General features: G+C 50.2%; 1 protein-coding gene and 1 long non-coding RNA gene across 2 annotated transcripts in view; both read right to left on the bottom strand.

The window, feature by feature from the left end:
* Window positions 1-237: 237 nt before the first annotated feature.
* Window positions 238-22,799, bottom strand: part of LOC308632459 (uncharacterized protein) — a gene marked incomplete at its 5' end in the record, with an annotated part of 93,417 nt that continues 70,855 nt past the window's right edge. The window contains 4 exons of the mRNA XM_081264555.1: window positions 238-583; window positions 2,500-2,614; window positions 3,599-3,715; window positions 3,881-3,981. Coding sequence (XP_081120681.1) covers window positions 378-583; window positions 2,500-2,614; window positions 3,599-3,715; window positions 3,881-3,981 — 539 coding nt within the window. The 3' untranslated portion in view covers window positions 238-377. The remainder of the gene's footprint in view (window positions 584-2,499; window positions 2,615-3,598; window positions 3,716-3,880; window positions 3,982-22,799) is intronic.
* Window positions 16,705-22,799, bottom strand: part of LOC308632293 — a 43,680-nt gene continuing 37,585 nt past the window's right edge. Inside the window, exons 2-3 of the long non-coding RNA XR_014018495.1 lie at window positions 19,587-19,695; window positions 16,705-16,858 (exon numbers count right to left, since the gene is read on the bottom strand). This is a non-coding gene — a long non-coding RNA (uncharacterized lncRNA). The remainder of the gene's footprint in view (window positions 16,859-19,586; window positions 19,696-22,799) is intronic.

Below are 22,799 nucleotides of genomic sequence, written 5' to 3' on the forward strand. Positions count from 1 at the left end.
AGAGTGTGTTTGTGTGTCTTTGTTTCTGTTTGTACCATGATAGCCGATACTTCATTGTCCCCATTGGAAAACTGACTCAGATACTGCCATCTGCCAAACTCCTAAAAACCAAACTTCTTGCTGATAGAATGAAACATTCCTTCCTGTTGGTTTGGATGTGTCCTTTAGGAATCACTGCTACATTTAGTACACTCAAATCATCACAGTAGATCAGGTAACAAAAACATATATATTTTAAAATAATAATATATTAATGGAAACAACAAATACAGGATAGAGTAACAACTGTGTTACTAAACAAGGTCAAGGACAATGGCAAACTACAGATTCAAACTTTCCAAGCCAATAGTAATCAATGTAAATATTCCTGGGCTGCCTCAGCCCCGCCCAGGCACACAGCAGCAGAATGGTTTTGCAAGCATCCTCAGGAGGGCTGGAGCCTTCTTTGCAGGACGAGTGGGAGGTTGAGGCTGGATCCACTCATCATTCTTTTGGGGGAGGCTCCTTTTCCTCAGCACGAAGTTGGATTTTGTGTGAGGGTTCTTGGCATAAAATACGTTGGCCTGCGCTGGAATCCTCAGCTCTGAGGAGAGAGGGGTGTACAAAACAAGGTGGCTCAGGAGGTGCTCCCTAGGACACCCCAACATCTGAGAGCCTGTGCCAGAAAAGGCCAGAGCCACACACCTGAGAGCTCCCCAATTCAGCACCAATACCAACAAAGACAGCCTCCACAGTCCTCCCTGAGGAACTAGGCAGAGCACTTCAACAGACCTAATGTCTGTTCCTACCAAAGGCTTTGGACTCCAGAACATCTCAGGTCCTCTTGCATCTGCCAAAGCACACCACTAGGGTTTGCATCTGAAATCTCCCACAAAAGGCTCCTGTGCCGAAGATTCAGTCCCCACATGAGCCATCTTCATAGGTGGGTTTGGAGGGAAGCATTGGATGGTGAGTGCTCTGATGTCATCATGAAATTCTCATTCAAGATGAATACTCTACTGGGAGGTGGGAGGGACTGGAAGAAAAGTGGAGCATGGGTGGAGGAAGACCTAAACAGGGGTGCGCCCTGGGCAACAGTACCTTGTTCCTGTTGGCTCCACTGAATCCTCATTCTCCAAGTAGAGGTCCTCCTTCTCCTCTCCGTCTTTCTCTCTCTCCCTCTCTGCCAGCCTCGTTCTCTCTCTCCCAGTCTATGCCTTTGTGGCAAGGGCTGAGGAGCTCTCCACTGCCACACACTAGAGCTTTATGGACAGCCCAGTGCACAACCAAAGAGAAAGTTGTGAAACCCGGAGAAAAGGCCTAGGATTCCTCCTCTGAGTTATTTTCCTCAAGTATGGCCACAGTGAGGACAGGCTGACCAGAACAGACACCACATTAGAGCCATGCTTCTGCGTTGGTGGAGCCCGCCTCCATGTGAATCAGGCTTCTGAGAATGGAGGCCACATTCCAAATGCTGCCCTACTGAGAACAATGGTTCCAAAGACCAGCAAAGGGAATGCTTCCCTCCAACATGGTGTATGGCCCAGTGGTGCCATGACCCTGAGTGGGGGAATACAACAGCCCGCTTCTCCTTCCTCTGAACACCTGTTTCCTGTCGCCCTCCTCTAACCTAGAGCCTGTTCTCCATCCCTTCTGGGTTGGATGTAGGGATCTCTGCTATGAATTTCTTAGGCTACCAAGGCCCCAGACAGACTTCCTCTTCCATAGACTCTACTAACCTAACAGAAGTTTAAGATAGGAGACAAGTGATCCTAGAACTCATAGGGATGGTGGTCTTCAGCGTACATAGGCTGGGATAATGGCTGCTGAGGTGTTTGGCTCACAAAAACCAACCAACCAACCAACGAAAAAGCACTGGCATTATTATCAGATGACCTCTGTGGCCGACGTGCTCAGGAAACCCTCATCTGACTTTAGTTAGGGGTCATAACCTGGCTATTGTGATCACTCCTTGGCAAGTGGACTCAGGTGCGGAAGACCATGGAATTTATGCAAAGACAGATGATTCAAGCTGTCTCCCAGGCTGTGTTTTCTTCCCAATTTCATCCTGTTACTGCTTGCTAGAATCCTGGCCATGCTCTGCCCAGGCAGTGGTTTTCTGATCACACAGAAGGCTTTCAATCCTACTGCTTCAGTCCACAAAATGCCAGTTCCCTCTTTAGCCCATGCATTCCCCTGTTCCTCTGAAACCACTCCTATCCCAGGCCATGAAAGCATACTGCTCCTGGACAGAGGCTTTCCTTCTCACTCCTCACTGATGTCAGCTTTGGATGCCTGTTCATGTCCAGGGGAGGCACCTGGTGGGGAGCCGCAATATCCACTGGGGTATACCATTGGACCTCGAGACCTTGCACCAGCAGAAGTGCAGATTGCTTTGTGCACGAACCCAACACATCTGTTGGAGTGTTCTTGGGGGTCAGAGACTACTCTTTGGTGCTAAGAGTTGACCTGAGTCCACATCCTGACCCTTGCTCTCTGCCATCTGACTGTCCCACTTACTCTGACGGTGAGAGATGATTTGGCCCAGCTCATATTCCTCCGGCTTCTCCTCAGTGAGCAAGTGTAGCTCCAGGGCCCTGCGGATGACGGCAGGAGCCCTATCGTGGCAGGTCACCTGGAGCAGCATGGGAGACAGGCCTTCAGGAAATGGGCCTTGAAGTGACTACTCAAGGACAGTGGGCAGGGGCATTCTGGAGGCACCTCCACTCTAAATACAGGGCAACATCCATGACCCTACTACCTGAGGCTGGCCTCCTGCTCATTGCGTGGGCTCTTCCCACAGGCTACTCGCCCAATCCTTGTACATAGGACTTCCTGGACCTGCCATTGCTCTTTGTGGAGCTGCACTCCTCTCGAAGTGAAAGGACCCCACTACCTGCATACAGATGCAATCTCATCCCACAAGTTGGGAGGAATGGGACAATAGCCTCCGAGATCCCAGGTCTGCCCGAGGATGCAGGCGGCATTGGGAATGGCCTGGGCACAAAGCCTAGAGGCTTTGGTCTGGATCGCCAGGGCCAAAAACAGACCCAGGAACATGACCACACACAGGAGTGTTGAAAGATAGCCACGAGAGCTCCTGGCCTCCAGAGGCTCAGTGCTGGCTGGGGTGTAGGAGGGCACCTCATCCGGCAAGGGTGGTCATTGGAAAGAACTCCTATCCTGCAGGTTACCTGGACATTTAGTGTGCTTGCTCCATATCCTTATCAAGACCGCAGAGAGACCCTCTCAGCTCCTTGTTCAAGGAACATGCAGAACCTCACACTGCTGTCCTCCTCCATAGACGTCAGCATCCCATACACGGGAACCTGCAACCTAGGTCTTGTCCTATTCTCATCTGTCACCCATACCTGCCCCTGCCCTTCTGGACTGCATGCTGCCACCTGACACACAGACTCCCTCAGACATGGCGGTGGACAAGCTGCTGCTCTCCCTCATCTCAGCTCCAGCCCTTCCTCTCCCTTCTTGATTCCCATCTATCCTCCTGATCATCCAGAAGCTCCAATGCAAGAGGGCATGAGTAGTCCATGGTATTGGACCAGTGTCTGCTCCCCACCCAGGTGTAAGCACCAGGGGACACCCCTGCTCCCAGGCTTACCAGGACTTTCTTGGCCATCTTTGGACTTTGTGTTTCCAAGTGGACACGAATTAAGCAGGTGTCTCCCACCTGCTTGTGGGAAAGCGGCCTGGAGGACTTGCAGGTTGATTCTGAGAACTGTGGGGGATGGAACATCAGCAAACCCAGAAACAGAAAGCCACCCCAGCCTGTCAGTTGGCTCTATGGGCTTCTAGCACATATGTCCAGGTGATGAGGCCTCTTATTTCCCAGGTGGAAGTGGAATGGAAGCACAAGTACAGCTTGAATAAGGTAGGTGCTTACCTCCTTTCCCTTGACCTGGGGGCGTTTCCTCACGATGAAATGATATTTTATCCGCGGATTCATGGACAGATACATGAGTGAATGGTCAGGGACCTTGATTTCTGCAGAGCGAAGTGGAGAGAATTGTTAGGTGGCACTCAAGGATTATACCACAAAACACCCACAACCCCTGAGAGTCTCCGCCAGGGCGAGCCTGCACCAGACTTGAGAGCCCTCCTATCCAGCTACAGTGCCACCAGAGACTCCCTCAGTGATTCTTCCCTGGAGAAGATGATGGACAGGATTCTAAACCAAAAGAGCATCTGACAATGGAAACAGCACCTGGGGCCCCAGAACTTCTCAGTGCAGGTTGGATCTGCCACAGAGACACTGCTAGGCTTTGCATCAGGATTGGCACAGGCTCCTGTGCTTAGGCCTTTCTCCCCAGTGCAGCCATGTTCACACATGGGCATTCAGGGAAGCGTTGGATGGTGGGTGAATTCATCCACTTGCCCTTGATGAATCCACTCATGGATGAATACGCGGAGGGGAGGTGGTATCCATCAGAGGTGTGTTGGGCATGGACGTGGGAGGACTTCAGCAGAGTGGTGCCCTGGAGAACTCTATTGTTTTCTAGGTTCGCTCTCCTTCCCCTTGTTTCTCATCATGAGCTGTCTGCTTGGTACTTTTATTCTGGTTCTTGTTCTACTTCTGGCTCTTCTTTCTGTCCTGCATCTTCTTGTAGTTCTTTCTGGGTCTTTTTCTTGTTCTTACATGATTCCTTCTTGTTCTTCTGGTGTATCTCCCTCCACCCTTCCTTCTGTTCACCTCCTTCTTTTTCTTCTTCTTCCTCTTGCTCTTCATCGTGTGATCCTCTCCCGACTCAGGCTTGTCCTCTTTCTCCTCCTCCTCCTTCTCCTTCTTTCTCTGGCAACGGTGGGGGGTCCTGAGGAGTTCAAATCTATCACACTCTTCTGCCCAGATGCAGCCTGTGTTCAGTAGGCCAAGATGAAATCAGTTCTCAATCAATGGCCAGGAGTGAAACCAAGACCAAAGACAAGTGACTTCTTTCTTTGTCATTGTCACTGTCCGGAAAGACTGAATAACAGACACCGCATTCTGGATAGGCTTCTACCTGTGGTAGTCAGCACCTCATCTGGACCAGGATTGCTAAAATAGATTCCACCTCCAAAAAGCTTCCCCAATGAAAACAAGGTTTCCAAAATCTAGGAGAGGGCCAGCATCACTGCCACCCTCCTGCCATAAGGCATAGATGCCATCACACCTAGTGGGTTCCAGGGCCCCGGTAGTCCTCCATTTTGATGTCGGTTACACACAAACCTCCCTGGTCTGGAGCCTGCTCTCAACTGATGCTGGGTTGAAAGTGTCTGTTTCTGAAATCACCTTTGTAGATTCTCAGTTTGGTAATTCCTTATTGATTGGCTTATTTTTGTACCAGGGATAAAACCAGAGGCACTTAAGCACTGAGACCATTCCCAGGCCTTTTTACTTGGGTACAGGCTCTCCCTAAATTTCTGAGGCTGTTTGGAAATCCCCATCCTCCTGCGCTGCCTCCCAAGTCCCTGAGATTCGCAGACACTGCCCTTTGCCCAGCTCCTTGCACCTCAGTCTTCCTCATGTGTAAGACAGAGCCAACCCAAATGAGGCGGTGTGTGAAAATGGGAAAACTCACTTACGTGTCCGACAGATGGTGGGTTCTATTGTGGACAGGCTGGGATGGTGGAGGCTAGGAGTGTTGGGCTCACAAGAAAGGAAAGAGCACTGGCATTGTGGACAGCTCAGCATTGTGGCCTATGTTCTTCAGATGCCCTCCTTTGTTGCTGGAAGGAATAATAACCTGGCCATTCTGATATCTTCAGGAGATGGGCACCCAGGCACAGAGGACTTGGAATTGTTCCAAAAAGAACCCAAACAGGCTGTCCCCTGGCCTTGACTTCCTCTTCACTGAGTCCTGTTCCCAGTTGCTGCAATCCTGACATTCTTGACTTCTCATATCCTGGCCATGGATTGGGACCTGTGCTGCTTCCGTCCATAGCAATGCTGATCCAATCAGGACCCATGTTCTCCTCCTCTTCATTTGAAGGCATCCTTATCAGTGAGCCATAAACCAAACTGCTGATGGATTGAGCCTCTCTCTTCCTTGCCCCTCATCGATATTAGCTTTGCATTGCCAGACCAGGTCCAGGTGGGAACACATTTAGGGAGGTCCAGCAGCCCCCTGGGGGCCTCATTGAGCACTTCCACATTGGACATGCTCATCACTGCACTTGGTTTCCTGCACCAGGCCCACCACACTCTGGCTATTTTGGGGCCAAGGCCCACTTTCTCTTGTGAGTTATCCTGAGCCCACTGTGGATCATGTCTCCCCACTGTCTGATTGTCTACTTACTCTCATTCTCAGACATCATTCTCAGCAGCTCAAAGTTGTCTGGATCCTCCTGCTGCAACAAATTTTGGTCCAAGGCCCTGCGGATGAGGCTCGTTACCGTATCCACACAGGTCACCTGGATCAGGGTGGGACAAATGTCATCAGAGAATGGCTTTTAGAGGAGCTACCCAGAAGACTGTGGTCAAACATTCAGGAGAAACCTCAGCTACATATACAAGGGCACAAGCTTGTTATCCTGCTACCTGAGTATGGCCTCCATATACCCCCTGGGTTCTTGCAATGTGCTACTAGAACAATCCTGGTACAAATATCTGCCTGTACCTGCCATCCCCCCTCCCCCTGGGGAGCCACATTCCACTCAGCTCAAAGGACCAAACTGCCTATGCACAGACACACTCTCATCTCACTGAGACGAGAGCAATGGGCCAGGGACCTGCGCACCAAGTGTGCTCTGGGATGCAGGCTGCCTTTGTGGGTGGAAGAGGCAGATGCACTGAAAATGTTGGTCCTGACTGCCACTACACAAAACAGACTCAGATACAAGAGTGTGCACTTGAGTGCTTCATGATAGCCTTGAGAGGCCCTGGCCTCTGGAAGCTCGGTGCGGGTCTGGTTGGAATGATGTACTTGACTCAGCACTGGCCGTCACTGAGCATGTCTCCTCTGCAGCTGGACACCTACAGCATTAGCGTGTCTACTGCACATCCATAGAAATACTGCCAAGAACCCCTTTAGCTCGTATTTACATACATGCAAAGGCTGACATTCTGAAGCTTTGGCATAAACCCCCAGGTGATCCTGACCCCAAATTCCCACACCTAGCCATGCTAAGGAGGTTCCCTTCCCTGCCACCAGGAACACATCCCCTCCTACACATGGGACAAGTCACTGCCACCTCCTCTGCTCCAACCTCACTCATTGAGAATACCAAGTTCTAGGCACTGCAGCCTGCACCCTGGACATATCTCTGCCTTCATCTGTACACAGCACTTCCGTCTGCACTTCTGGCCTGCAAAACCCATAATACACAGGCCCACTCACCGCTGGAGCTGGGCATGCTGATGCTCTCCCTCCTCAGGTCAAGCCCTTAAGACGGACCTCTCTCTTCTTTATTTCCCACCATAGCCCTGGGGTTGGCTGTGTCTCCTGCCTTCCACTGTGTGGACACCCAGGAGGCAGCCCTGCTGTCGGGCTTACCAGGATGCGCTTTGTCTCCCTCAGGCTCTGTCCCTCTAGGAGGACGTGAACAAAGCGGCTGTCTTCCACCTGCTCGCTGGAGTGAAGCAGTGAGGAGCTGCTACTGGTGACTTTTCTCAGGCACCACTCACTGCTTTGGGTGGCCTGGGGCAATGATCCTGCAGCCACTGCAGAGCTGCTGCTCACAGCTGCTGGGATCCTGGATGCCACTGCCACAGAAGGCTCCAAGAACTGTGGGGGATGACAACATCAGCAAAGCCCCGCACCTGCACCCCACCCAGCCTGGCAGTTGGCTCTGTGGGCATTCTACAACATCCATCCAGAACCTGAGGTTCTTGTCCCCTTGGAGGATGTGGAGTGGCACCAGGAGTGAAGAGTGAAGAAGGTGGCTGTTTACCTCCTTTGGCTTGACCTTCAACGACTTGCTGGCAGCTGTTTCCCGAAGAAGAAAGTTATAATCCACTCCTCCATCCAGGGCGTAATATACGTTCCCATCAGCAGGTATCCTCAGCTCTGGAGAGGCAGGGGCAGAGGCGTGGTAGGTGACACTCAAGGAATACACTACCCAACATCCCCCACAACTGAGGGCCTCTGCCAGCTCAGGTCTCACACACAGACCTGAGAGCCCCCGAATCCAGCTACTGTTCCACCAAAGACTCCCCACTGATTCCTCCCTGAGGACCCTCTATGCACAGGAGGTCCACTACAGGAACACCTTTCAAGGAAATAGCCCCTTGTACCCCAAAACCTCTTAGTTCACGTTGGACCCACCAAAGAGAAACAGCTAGACTTTGTATCTGGATTGGTCCCCAAAGACTCATGTGTTGAAGGTTTTCTCCCCACTGCAGCAATGATCACAGGTGGGTTTGGGGGAAGCACTTGATGGTGGTGCCTCCACCTTGCCAGTGGATTCATCCACTCATACAGGGCTATAGTAAATGAGGGGTATGGTTTGGAGGTGTGTTGAGCGTGGGTGGAGGATGTCCACAGCCAGCAGGGCTATGCCATCCAGAGCAATACATTTCTCTTGAGTTCCCCACTTCTGCATTTCCTGCTCATGAATATAATTCTCATTCACATTTTTAATCAATTTATTGTTATACTTCTTGTTTGGCTTGTTTTTCTCCTTCTTGTTCTTGTTCTTCTTCATCTTCTCCACATGCTTCTTCTTAGAGTCATCTTGACCTTCTTATTCATGGTCTCCTCCTTCAACTTATTTTCATTTTTCTTCTCCTCCTCCTCGTCCTCCTCCTCCTCCTTCTCCTTTTTCTTCTTCTTCCTTCTCCTCCTCCTCCTCTTCTTCTTCTTCTTCTTCTTCTTCTTCTTCTTCTTCTTCTTCTTCTTCTTCTTCTTTCTCTCTCTCTCTCTCTCTCTCTCTCTCTCTCTCTCTCTCTCTCTCTCTCTCTCTCTCCAAGAGTTTACAAGCTGTGAAGGGTTCTATTCTACCACACTCTTCTCTCTAGAAATGGCCTCTGGTCCGAAGTGGACTCAGTTTGCAATGAATAGAAAGATTGGAAGCCAGAAATGATTCGTCATTGAACTGCTTTTCTCACGTACTCATCTAGGTCAGGAAAGGCTGCCAAAGTAGGCACCCTGTGGTTGTCTGTCTTCTTTGACACAAGACAAAGAAGCCTCTCTTCTTGGCCCCTCGTGGATAATAGCTTTGCAATGCCTCCTCAGGCCAAGGAAAGAACACATGATAGGCAGGTCCACAGCCCCTGGGGAACATGAAGAACCTGCAGATTTATGCCCCATCATTACACTTTGTTTTGTGCACAAGTCCCACCAGACTCTTCCTGGGCATTGGGTCAATGCACACTGTGTTTTGGCTCCCAGTTATCCCGAGCCCACTGTGACTCACTGCTCCCTACCCTCTGATGGTTCCACTGATGGCCGTGGGGAGTACCTAGTGGAGACCCCTGATGTCCTGGACTCCGGCTCTGCCCCTTCCCAGGGAGAAGGCTCTGGCTCTGGGGTTGGCTTAGGAGCCGTGACAAGAACTAAGCTTGTAGCTAGAGAAAAGATGCCAACATGACTGCCTTGCCCTGACCTTCGCACAGACACACAATACCCCTGCTGCCAGGAAGACCTCAGGCCCTTAGCCCACACAGGACCTCTTTGCAGACTGGGGTCACTTCCTGAATGGACAAAGGCTTATCCTAATTTCCAGCCCAACACCAGGCATACAGACTCCCTGCAGTGGGACAACAGTCGCACCTTTCCTCATATACCCTTAGGTACTCACCCCAGTCCGCCTGGCTCTCAGGCTCTGCCTGGCTTGATATGCCATCTTCAGTTAGGGCCAGGAGGCGGTGTGCTTGGGGCTGCGGGTACAAGCCAACCAGCAAGAGCCCCATGTACGGCAGCAGCAGCTGCAGACTCAGAGAGCCTGGAGGCTGATGGGAAGCCTCGGTGTAGAAGTTCACCCAGGTCCCCAGGAAGGAAGGTGAGGCACTGTGGGGAGGCAGGTGTGGAGTCAGCAAAACCCAGGCCTTGCCTTCGCCACGGCCTCCAGAGCAAACCTCTGACCCTACACTCCTGAACCGTCCCTGGTTCTGAACACACCAGTCCACCTCAGACCAGACACAGTGGCTGTACAGGCAGGGACAGGACAGGTGGCTAGGCAAAGAGCCTTCAAGGAAGGAGCGTTAGATCCATGGTATGACCAGCTCTCCCCTCCTCTGGGCAGGCTTGACACTCTTCTTCCCCTTGGCTACATGCTCTCCAACCTGGAATGCACCTTCCAGGAGTGTATGTCCTCCTGCCCACTCTTCTCAGGGCTCAAGAGACACCTCCTCCCCTGGCGTGGGCTGCAATGCTACCTCATTGTCTGTGAGCTCTCACTGAGTCCCCCTGAGTAGCGGTGGACCTCTCTTTTCCCATGAGTGCAGACCACATCTCTGTGGCCCTGGGGGAGGACAGGGAGGTGTAGTGTGGGGGATCCACTGTCCCAGGGGCTTCCCCAGAGGACCATGACTCCACCTACAACTCCCTGCCTTACCCCTCCTACTGTTGAAGCCCCACACCTTACACTGCAGGCAGAAAACAGAATTGGGGAGAGCAGTCTTTCCTCAGCCTTCCCAAGTCAAATCACCTTGCAGGTCCCTATTCTGGAAACAGGAGCCCACCCTCTTGACCCCAAGCCCATTCCATGTGGAAGTAGGTCCAGGGGTCCACCATAGTCACTGAAGAGGACAACGTGCAGTTATGCCTCATGGAGTCAGGGATGCAGTCACATGTAGGATAGGTACTCATGGCACCTGCGGTTTTAGGCTGACCCCCATGAAAAGGGACACAATGGCAGTCATTTGCACCCCATTTTTCACTGAGTTATGAAACGTGACTGGAAACGTGTCTTCACACAGTGGGTGCTTTCTCCATGTTCATCAGTGAATGAGCCCAAACTGCTGATTCCCACATATCTCTGGGTGTGGGAGCTGCCATGTCCAAAGCCCCTGTCCAGCTATGTCCCAGCTAGGACACTCTGTCCCACTATGTATACTAACATGTCTTTATTAACCCAAAAGTGCTTTTCCCAAGGCCCGAGTTTTGAGACGCCTCTGGCACAGATCTACGTTCTTCACAAAGCCACCATCAACCAGAAAGACCACCTGGCCTCACTGAGTCCACCTGGGAATGAGCTCAGCGCACACCATTGAGCTGTGGTGCCCAGTGTGTGGGGACTGCTCCACGGACCTCTGTGGGTCAGCTGGAGTCAGGATGGTTTCTCTGCCTGAGAGGGGAGTTCACTCCCCTTGCAAGGCTGTGGCAGGCACCTCCAGGACTCGTCCCATTCGGGGCTGACATTCCACTATGAGTGTGGTCCTCTATCTCATTAGGTATCACAAACCTTTGGGTCCCTGAGAGGTACATGGCAGCCCCAAGACCCAGGCATGAGGGGGCTACACACTTGGGCTTGGTGGTCTGGTGCTTACCTTGGGAACAAGAGATCCAGCACCTGCTGGGTGGGGATGGAATCCCAGGAGATGAACCCCATGTTGCTGCTGAAATCTAGGTTCCTCCCACAAATGACAGGCAGGAGCTCATTCCTAAGCTGGTCCTGCCTGTAAGGTTCAAGGCTCTGTACCCTGAAGGGCTCCTCCGTGTTCTGATCATTTTCACCCTGGGTTGGGACCAAGAATGGTGGGTTCAAAATGGAAATGGTGACAAACAGAAAAATGACTTGTGCCAATACACTAGAGTCAAAGCACAATGGGACAGTACCCATCAGTACAAACACACACACACACACACACACACACACACACACACACACAGTCAGAATAGGAGTCCTGGGCCATTCATCAGGGATCAGACTAGAGGGCCTGCTGGGCTCACCTGCCCTGTGCTACTCACTGTTACTCTTGAGCTCCTCTGCGACAATTGCCAGAGGCTCTGGCGTCTAAGATGAAGCCTCACCCAGTGCATCCACAAAAGGGCTAGTTGGCCCTCCTGAGATTCCTGGGAGCCTGAGGCTCGGCATTGTTTGCGACCACAGGAGAACATCCTTCTCACTCCAGTGTCTCCAAACAAATGAGCTCGGATGGCTTGGTCAGTGAAGTGGGTGCCTGGATACCAGGGTTCCATGTTCTGTTTGATCCATTGTCAAGGCAATGATGTCATTTCCTGTGCCCATACCTGAGCCTCTTTTCACATAAGACCACTTTCAAAAACCCTATGGGCTGCTGATTTCTCCTCCATGCCTACCCATCTCAGGTGCGCAGGTGTTCACCAACAACTACCCAAATACCCCCACCAGCATCTGCCCTGCTTGGTGCCAACAGAATTCCAGCTTGGAGCCTTCACAAATGCATTCACAACCAGTCCTTCCCTCTCAGCAGCTTTTGGACCCTGGTCCCATCATTGTGCCACTCATGGTGTGCCCAGTCTTTTCTGGAAAGTAGGGTAGCATCTAATCTCTAGGGTTTATTGTGTCTATTGGCCCATAACACCCTCTATTCTCTCTGAAACCAGAGATGGGACTCACAGGTGGCTAAAGCACAAACGTAGAGATGGGACAATCACAAGAAGGGGAGAGACAAAGAATGCACCCCAACTCAATCAGGCCTGTGTCCCACACAGGGACGTGGCCCATGTCCGTCCCATCGTGGCTGCAGTTCCCATTCTACATCATGGCAAGTTGGAGGTGACTGAGATGCAGAGGCTGCTCCCCTCTGCCATACAACTTCCCAAGGCTTCTCCTAAGATTTCAAAAGGGCCAAGTGTGTCTAGTGTTGGGTCTCACAGAGACTCCGAGGTACCACAGCATCCTGCTGCCCAGAACCACTTCACCCCTCACCTCAAGGGGGCTCAACCTCTGGATTCATGGGAAATGAAGTGGGTACAGGTGATGGGATATCACCTCCAAGACTGAGTTATGCCAAGTCCATGACCCCTGTCTGCATCCCTGTCTCCAGCACCACTCCCCCCTCTCTCTTTCCTCCTCAGAGCAAACAAGTCCATTTAACAAGTGTGTCCTGTGATAAAGACATGACACTCACCCGTCCTCTCATCACAAAAACACTGAGGCTCAGCCAACATGGATCCCACCAGGAACACAGCCTTAAACTCAGACTCCGATCCTCCCAGCTGAGCCTCAGTGGAGCCTGGACTCCCAGCCTCCTGAGTCAAGGAAACAGAGGTGCCTAGCCGAGCCACCTTGGATGCAGCCACACACAACCTGAACTTATCAATGCCCCTTGCTCTCAGTTGTGAGTAAGAGGGGAGGTGGTGTTCCACAACCCTGGACATCAAGTGCAGTCTCCAGGCTTTGGGGTGTGCCCTGGCCTCTCTCTATCTGCCCAGGCCCTCCAACCCACACTGGCCTTTTACCCAACCTCCTCCTAGGGCCAAACTCAATCCCGCCTCTCAATTTCTGCTGCCTTCCCCAACACACTGCTCCCAAAAATGAGCAGGGCTGGCTCTCGGTTATCATGCTGGTGCCAGCAGCAGTGCCACCCCACTGACATAATTCTGAGTCCCCACCTAGGCACTCCAGCTGTCTTTGCCACACCTGGCCTGTTTGGGCTCTGGCTCTTGCTCTTTTCTTTCATGTGCATGTGTTTTTAGGTTTTGAGTTTCTCCCACTGCAGAACTGCACCTGTAGCAGGGTAGAGCTCATGAGCGTGACATCTGAGCCACATCCAATCCCATCAGGACTGTTAACTGGGGTGACTGCTGGAACACAGTGATGAGTGAACACATGGGAGGTGGTTGGACCCACCTTGCCTCTCAGGGGCTTCCTTTCAGGACAGGAATGTAGGGATGGGGGACCCCTGGCGTGGGATGCTTTGGACAAGGTGTGACCATGGGCTCTCTTTCCTGGCAAAACTGGCTCCACTCAGCATGGAGAGCACCGTCATTCCTGGTGGCTAACAACAGCCCTGGACCCCAGAAAGGAACCCACACTCAAGACCTACACCTGAGTGTGCGTGTCCTCGAGGAAATGAGGTCTCCCGATCCCAGGTGCAAAGGGGTAAGTCCTCTAACTCCAGGGGCCATGAAGGGACATCTGAGTTTCCCCTGTCCTTCTTTCCCTCTCTGAACCCAGGGTGTCCTCACACTAACCACAGTTAGGACCCTGGCCTCATTCCCCAATGAGGATCATTAGGCTCCATAAAGGACAGTCTCTAAGATGTTCAGTGGACCAACACCCTCTGCACAATGCATAACCCTATTCACCCAAGATGCAAGAGGATTTCTATTCAGGAAAACCAGGAAAGGGAGAGCCTTTCTCAGGGACACAAGGACATTAGTGAGTGAGGGAGTGATTAATGGATGGAGAACTGTTTCCACCACCAACTTCCAGGAGCATATATGGCCCTTTGGGCACAGGTCCGTACCCTTTTTTTCCAATCAAGTTTTTCAGAGAAGTGAGGCTGCCTTCTAGATGGCACCTCCACACTAAGGGGGCCTCCTACTTCTTCCACAGGCACGTAGTGAGCAATGGGCCTCCCACTATGTGCATCCGAGAACACTCTGTGGGCATCTGTAGCCTTTCAAGACCCTGGGAACCATGGGGGCACCCCAGCACCAGCAGAGCATTTGTGCACATCACAACAATCACCCCGGGTGAGAACTCTCCATTCCACTCTGTACTCTGCCCTGCCATCTGCACTGATCAGTCCAACCCCTCTCCTTGCTGTCTCTTGATTATACTACCATGGTTCCCACACATGGAGGCCAGGGTGCTTGTGGCCCACCCCAACCATTTGGGTTCCAGGAACAAATGACACAGTGGAATGTGTTTGGGAACTTCTGGATGACGGGAAGTCCCACCCTCCAGGTTTTCATCTTCAACGCAATGAGTACAGAGGGAGCCAGGAGGGCTCTGTCAGGTAGAGAGAAGTAGGAGCTGACTGAGCCTCAACTAAGTGCCCAGGACTCTGGGTTCAGAGCTGGTGTTATGTGGAATTGCTGAGAGACGTGAAGAAAACCCAGCTCACTGTATGCAGACAGCAGATGCCCTCACGTGGTCAGGCTGCTGTGCTTCTCAGAGCCCCAAGATGTTCCACAGGTGTGGAGGTGGGGAACCCACGTGCCAGCCCAGGCTGCTCCTGAGCACCTCTACCTGGATTCGAAGCACGTGACTCTGCATCAGAGACATCACATCAATGTATCCCGGCCCCCCACCCCAAAAGTTCTCTCAGAGACACTGAGGTTCCACTGGCTCTGGACTTGCCCTTTTCTCTGGGATTCTGGGGGCCCATTAATTAGGAAGTCACAACAATTCTCAGCACACAGGCTGAGCCCACTGAGATCCCAGGAGTATCCAGGCATTGCTTCTATTTATAGTCCATGATGACCCACGGCACTGTGGACACGTATTGCACTCACCTAAAGAAACCACCAGGCCCAGGGCCTTCGTGCCACTGGCCTGCAGAGACCTGGAGGAGGAGGCAACCTACAGGCTGCGTGGAACCAAAGACCCTAGATCCTGGGATCTGAGCTGGACACACAGCTCATGTGCACACAGTCACCACTGTCACTGAGAGTGCACTGAAACACCCGCAGAGTTGGCAGTGGACCTGGTATGCCCACGAGTGGGGGTGATCTGCATCCCTTGAAAATGATCCTGTCCAGAGAAAGGCAAATTTTGTAGGACTTCACTTATCTCAGATTCTCAATTATCAGGTTCATAAAAAGATAAAGTACAATGTTCTTTTCCTGGGCCTCAAGGGCACTAGAATTCAGCATTGATGGCAAGAGTTAGTTCTGGAGATGCATGGTGGTGACGCCTATACCAACATAAACATGGTTAATGCCACTCAACTGTGTCCTCCAAAATGGTTTAATTACAAAAACGGATGTTTGGTGTCAATTACCACAATGTAAACACTTGGGAGACTGCTGATTGACTTATCTTAGCATAGTTCGTGTTGTGATGGCAGAATACAAGACACTGGGTAATTCATAGCACAGATTTTATTTCTCAAACTTGGGAGGCTGGAAGACCAAGACCGGGGGCCAACTTGTAAGAACGTTCTTATTGTGTCCTCCTGGGGAAGCAGGTGAAACAGGGACAAGGGCTGCTTTGAGAAGCCCCTTCCCAGGGAAGGAGAATCCATGGCCTAAGCACATCTTCAAGTTCCCACCTGCTAACACATCAGAATGCAGAGACAGAATAGAATGACAGCCCATGCTCCCCAGAACATCCCAACTTTTGGCATGACTCCATTTCTGCAACATTTCACAAGTCATGATTTTGGATAAGACAAGAGTTAAGCTGAACACATGGGGAGAGGACTCCCTTGTCGGCTCCTGCTTGCAGTGTTGCATGTGGACTTACAAGCCATCACTGAGGTTCTGCACAACAGCTCCGACTGCCCCCCTATCACATCCCCATGAGGCTGACTCACACACAAGTCCTGAACACTTCCAAGTCCAGAAACCAGAAACATTACAAGAAATCCAAGGGAGATTTGTTCAAAGTCCGCCCAAAACACCAGTCCACACAGGCTCAAGTCTCTTACAAAAATGCCCGAGTATTTGCATCTAAAGGCTGCATATCTTCTTCCTGTAGCACTTCCATTATCTCCAGATGACTTCTGACACCTAATACAATGAAAGGACAGTGTCATTCTCTGTAACACTGTAAGATCCAGGAAACAATGAGGAGAGAAGAATCTGTCCAGAGAGCACAACTCCTTTCCTGATAGTTTGGATTTCCAGCTGGTGGGGACCATGGATGCAGAAGAATGGGTGCAGGGCCAACTGCAGATGCAGAAGAATGGGTGCAGGGCCAACTGCACTTTCTTGCTTTGCATTGAGGGGAGGAAACACTGCAGCCAGGATGAGGGCTTCTAGGAGCTGATATCCTTCAAGTCAACATCTGGACACATCTGACCTTCAGGCCAGAAGACTTTCTAGCAGGGGATCCAAGGACTTGCCTACTGTGGGAGAAACCCAAAAAAATAACTTACTTCAAAGGGCATCAAAGAGGTTCAGGAGGGAGGGAGCCAACCCAATTGTCCAGACCACTTTTAGAGGTCAGGGGGTGGGTTCTAATGCAAAACACCGCAGTCCCATGGAGAATTCTGCAGTGTGTTAGTGATTAAAGACAATGTGTGAATCCAGGGGTCACTAGGTCCTCTCAGCCATAAGGAGGGAACCTGCCATAAAGGAACTAGGACAAGGGTGCGAGGAATGCTCACTGGGGGGAGATCTGAAGGAAGGAAAGTGTACTCATTAGAAAAGTGTCCCCTGAAAATTCTTAGCCAAAAGTCGTGCGAACTTGTGTGGAAAAAGAGTCTTTGCACAGGGATGAAGCTAAGAGCTCACATGATGGAATAAAGCATCAACTGGGCACAAATCCAATATCTGATATTCTTGTAGGAAGAGGGGAGTCTGCACCCAGAGACCAGGGAGACTTGGGGATATAGCCTAAGTGAGGATGGAGTCAGGAGGGGATGCCCATACGGGAACCACAGATCATGGACAGCAGTAGGAGAGTGGGAAGGGCTGGGAGAGTTGGGGGGACAGTCCCCTAGAAACCTGGGAGGAGTTATGGCACTGGGACAGCCCAACACCTAACGTGTTGAGCTTCTGGAGCTCAACGGAAGACACTTCCTCTGTTGTCGGCCACCCAGTTACAGGGTTTGGTTGCAGCGGCCTAGGACCCAGCTGAAGGTCTGAGCATGTTGGCCATGCAGGTTGGATCTGGACCGCAGACACCCTCATCAGAGACTGTAGGGTCTCAGCCCTGAAGCAAGACAAGCGCCAGGCCAGGCCAGGTGGGGAAAGGGCTAGGCACACACTGTGGGGGTGGTGCCTGTGTTACTGGGAGCACTTCTGACCCCAATTCCCTGATCTGCTGCCAACACAGGCTACAGAGGAGGGTAGAGGGACACAGACCACGGATCTGCCCCACTCAGCGGGCCCAGGCCAACACCACACCCAGCAGCCTCGTGCCATGCCCGTTGAGTCCCGAAGCGGCCCCTCTTCCCATCCTGAGAGCTGTTCCCTTCCTCGTGTGCCACTAGCTCCCACTGTCTCTGGCAATATCTACTCTGTGAGATGACAACATCCCTGGGTACTGCTCTCTCATCCCAGGACAGTGTGGTCCCACACACCCTGGTGGAATGGGCCACCTGGAGCCTGGACCTGGAGGTTGTTGAGGCTGAATGGCAGGTGTGGTCCTCTGGCACTGTATTATTTAAGTTAAAAAAACAAAAACAAAAACAAAAAACGGGTCTTGGTGCTCAAAAATGTTTGATTTGCATATTCTCATCCCCTAACCCCAATATTTTCATTATTTCCTCACATATGAAACCTTACTAGCAGAAAGTTAATTTCGTATTATACAAAGTTGATTGAAATAACATTGGTATAAATAATCAATCACCATGCTTTCAATTTTTGTTCTGCTTTCCTGTTAGAAACTGCTTGGATACAAGAGAACAGAGGACAGACTCATGGAAATGCTTGAAATGACAAGAAGCTCCCACTCAAGCTCAGCATTCAGTCCTGGACAGGGTAAGATCAGGCCACTTTGATATCTGCTCCAAAGAGTCTACCAGACAGAATCCTCTGACTGATCCCTGACTGAGCCACAGGAACTGGCTAGAAAAGCCTTCACATCCTCAATACATTCCTCACTTCAGAATACTGGACAAGCATTGATATCCATCTCTCGTCACCTTGCTCCCCAGCCAACCATTCTTCAACAAATTCAAAGGAGCAACTCATGCAAGCACACAGAAAGGGGTGTTCACTACACACATCCATGTGTGAAAAAGACAACTGGTATTTCTTGTTTGGGCTATTTCAAATGAAATCCCTTCTGCATGACCTCCACAAACCAAAGGAAAATATCTGTGAAATTCCCACGTAGAAGACAAGATACACTTGCCAAGGAGGCAGTGCCAAGAATTTTGACACTCCAAATGTAGAGTATGTGTTTAGGAGGCAGTCCCAGTTTCCATGAGAGAGTCCCATGAAATCAATGAGGAAGATCCATGCTCTAGCCCTACCATGCAAGTGATGTGACTTGAAAGAGTCACTTAGTCTTAGCAACCGTCACCACTAACCACTAAGTCGATGAATAAAGGTCCTCAGGTGTCAAGCTACACAATGTGGGATGAGCATGGATGAGGATGGTGGGAGAAGTCTCCCCCTCTAACACAATTAGGGAAGGATGTGCTGCCTTCAAGTGGTAGGGGGCCTGGGATCCTGCGACAGAGGGGAGATTCCAAACCTCACATCCCCTGACCCAGGCCAGAAGACCAGGTAGAGTCCAAGGACCCTGGGGCGGCCCAATGGCAATAAAGGTCCAAAGGAACTAGGGATCTGCCTGGACCCTCAATCCCCTACTCTGAGCAGGGCTGCATGACCAGGCCAGAGGCCATCCACAGCAATCTGCCTTTACAGGAAAACAGGGACTGCAGGCTGCCTCTGGCTCACTGAATCAGGGTGGTGTTTTCATAAAGCAAGACCACTTCCTCACATTTGACCAGCAGCTCATGCGCTGACAGCACAATGGCTAGCTTGACTCAGGCCCTGAGAAATGAAATAGAAAATTCATAGCAAACACATCTTTAGCTCTTCCACATCATCAGGGGCTCTGATTCAATTCCGTCAACAAAGGGGTCTGAAATGGTGCTAAACATGCTGGGGACTCACCTCTGTGTGGAACTCTTCAGGAAAAAGGGGATCAAATCTCATGAAGCAACTCTTCTCTCTTCTAGCCCATGGGCAATGCAAGGAACCTGCATGATACCAGAGGCTCACTCTCTCTTCTCATGTCTTCTGGAAATGAACCATTAATGCTTCCTTCAAGGTGAAGCAGAAGCCTGCATTCCCAGCTGCACAGAGTGTCTGAGGGCACTGTCTCCCTTAAAACCCAAGAAGAAAAACAGGTCATTAAAGAGGCACATGGAGTAGAGTACATGATCAATGATCCCTCCTGCCTGGAGCCTTCCACATTCCCATCTTCCACATTCACAGAGCAATGCTTGGCCATTCTCAAAGACCAGGAGACCATGATGCTCATCACCAGGAAGTCATTAAAGGACTCGAACAGAGCAGCATGGATTGCAGAAGGTGGCACACCAAGGATCTTCAGCTCTGCTGCTACAACACAAGAGCTTAACTTCAGTATTGACTTTCTGCCACCTGCCAAGTACGATATTAGTGTCAATCACAACATGCAGACATGCAAGTAGCAGGTGACACCCCGCATCCATTTACAGAAGTGGGCAACATCTGCATTGGAACAAGGAACTATCTTATCCCTACTCATAAAAATCATCACAAAGAATAAAATGGATGCAAGACTTCTCATTTCACTATTACGTAGCTGTTGGAATTCCCTATTAAATAATACCTCCTCCAAAATAAAAAGTACCTCAGACATGTGTCAACTATTCAATGGATGACATTTTAAAAACTACTGCCTTTACTTAATATTTATGTATGCTATAGCCCTGCCTAAGGCTCTTTGAGAAAGGAGCACATAGAATTGGAGCTTTGAAAATCTCACATTTGCTGATAAATATTACTGCCGATCTCAGGCATGGCGAAGTGAAAAGTGGGACTTTGGATACTCAAAGAACACAATGTTGTGGGATTGGTGTCTCTGATTCATAGACATTATGTGGTTTCTATGAAAGCCAGTGAGGGAGCAGGAGTAAGGAAGCTCATTGAACAGATGACCTCAGGGGATACTGACGGATAGGCCAAACTGGAGAACATGTTCCAGCTAACATTGGTATTTGGGCTCCTGAGCCCAGTCCTGTTTTTAAAAAAGTTGCAGACAGGCAGTGTTCATTAAAAAATGTCTACCATTTAAAAGTGGGTAATTTAAATGTCATCTAGGTACACATCTGATAGACTGGTCTGCCAACCTATGAATTTCATTCTAACAAAAAACAAAAGAAAAACACAGACATGAGACATAAAGATAAAACCTTGTCTTCACCAGGATGCCTAAAAATAGGTTTTATTTGCCTCATGCAAATATCTTTCAATAGAACTTCTGATTTCTGAATGAACCCATTCAATTTTATAATGCACAGATCATAAGGTTTTCTTTACAGAATATTCTCTTCTTCTTAAAGCCTCACATAGAAAATGTCTCACAGGACATAGGAGGGGAATGACCCAAAGAATGAGAGAATGGCTGGAACTGTTCTCAAATGTGCCCATGTAGCCTAAAGTTTGAAGGCACCTAATTGTAGTCTAAAACAATGATGAACCTATTTGATCCATTATTAATAAATATCACCACTTTACCACTTGGACCAAATCACAGAAAAATGGAAACAGATGATCGAATTCCTCTTCTCCCATCACCCCCTGGCCCAGACTCTCCCCAGAAGTGGCTCTGGTCATCTGTTTGTGAGGGAGTCACCAATGGTCCCCTACCTCCCAGAAGAGAGGATCACCTCAGCTACTGTACTTAAAGCCAAGTGATGGCTGCGGTTTCCACACTGTGTGGATCTGGAGACACACAGTGCCGCTGGACCAGCCTATGTTCAGGGCTGTGTCTGTGTCCCACAGCTGAAACACGTGGTCCAGGGTCTTCTTTCCACCCACAGGTCCTAAGAACGTGCAGTCAGCACCTGCCTCCTTATTCACTGTGGCCTCAGACTTCCTGCCAGTGGCCATTTCATTGTACATGTCTTATAATTTAACACAGCATTGAAACGAATTTCCTTCTGGGAGCTTCCCAGGGCACGTACCAAGACCTAAATTTCTGTGTTGTAGGCAGCATAGCATTCGTGCATTTTTTAAGTTTCATGGATAATGTTAAATGTGCCTCCAAAGTGTATGAAAAAAGCTTATCTTCCTATCCCCTCCCAGCACATATTATCAACATCCTTAGATTTTGTAAATAAATAAATAAATAAAATACGTCATTTGAGCCTGTGATCATCTGCTTGCTTGCCAGCTGTGTTCCAGTGACCTCCTCCCGTGCATAGTGCTCATCTGTGTTTCTCCTCGTGCCTCCTGTTCTACTGGGTTGCCATTTCCTCCCAATCGGTTTCTGTATTTTGACAATGTTTGGGGCATATTTCGTTGGAGAGTAGTTTCTAATGTGGATGGTCAATTGAACCATCTTGACAGCTTTGGGTTTTGAGGATTAAAGCCAACCCTCCCCATTTCTAGGCCACAGCCTCTTCTCCTAGATTTCTACCAATATTCCAGTAAATATTTCATGTATATTTGATTTGGTTGGTCTCTGTGTCTGGGTTCAAGACTTAGGTCCTGCACTTGCTAGCAGGGACATTGTGCTTTCTGGTTTGTTGTGTTGGCTTCTTGGGGACACTGTGAGGATCAGGTAGGCAAGGCAGGTAGAGTGGATGGCCCAGAATATGGCCCAGAGGGAGCGTCTGAATGACATTATTTGTAAAGTGACAGCTGTCAATTATCACACCCAGCATGAAAGGCCATCATAATAATCATCATTACAATATTGTTTTCTACTTCTATGGTACAAGTGTATTATACTCTCCATGAGTGAGGTCACAGGCCATGTGTCATTGTGTGCCTGCTTCTGTCACTTAGCCTGGAGGCCCCTGGGATACTTTGCGCTTCAGGACTGGAAGCTCTTTTACGATACAGTTTTGAAGTGGCCATTGATCGCCTGATGGTACTCCATGGGGTCATCTGAGCCTGGCCTGCAGCCGGCTCCTGCAACCAACATCCTGTTTTGCTAGAAACTCCATCGACAGAGGCTTGGAACTCCTGCTCTCTTGTTCATCTCTGAAGTTCTGCCATTTGTTCTCAGATGGCTCCATCTCCAAACCTTTAACCCCCTCCCCTGCTCCAGGGCTTTGAAGCAGTTTCTTTGGAAGCTTCTGCACAGGGTTAAGGACAAGCCATTCCTCACAT

The sequence above is a fragment of the Spermophilus citellus genome (genome assembly GCF_964194105.1).
Source record: "Spermophilus citellus genome assembly, chromosome: 13".
NCBI classification, from domain to species: Eukaryota; Metazoa; Chordata; class Mammalia; order Rodentia; family Sciuridae; genus Spermophilus; species Spermophilus citellus.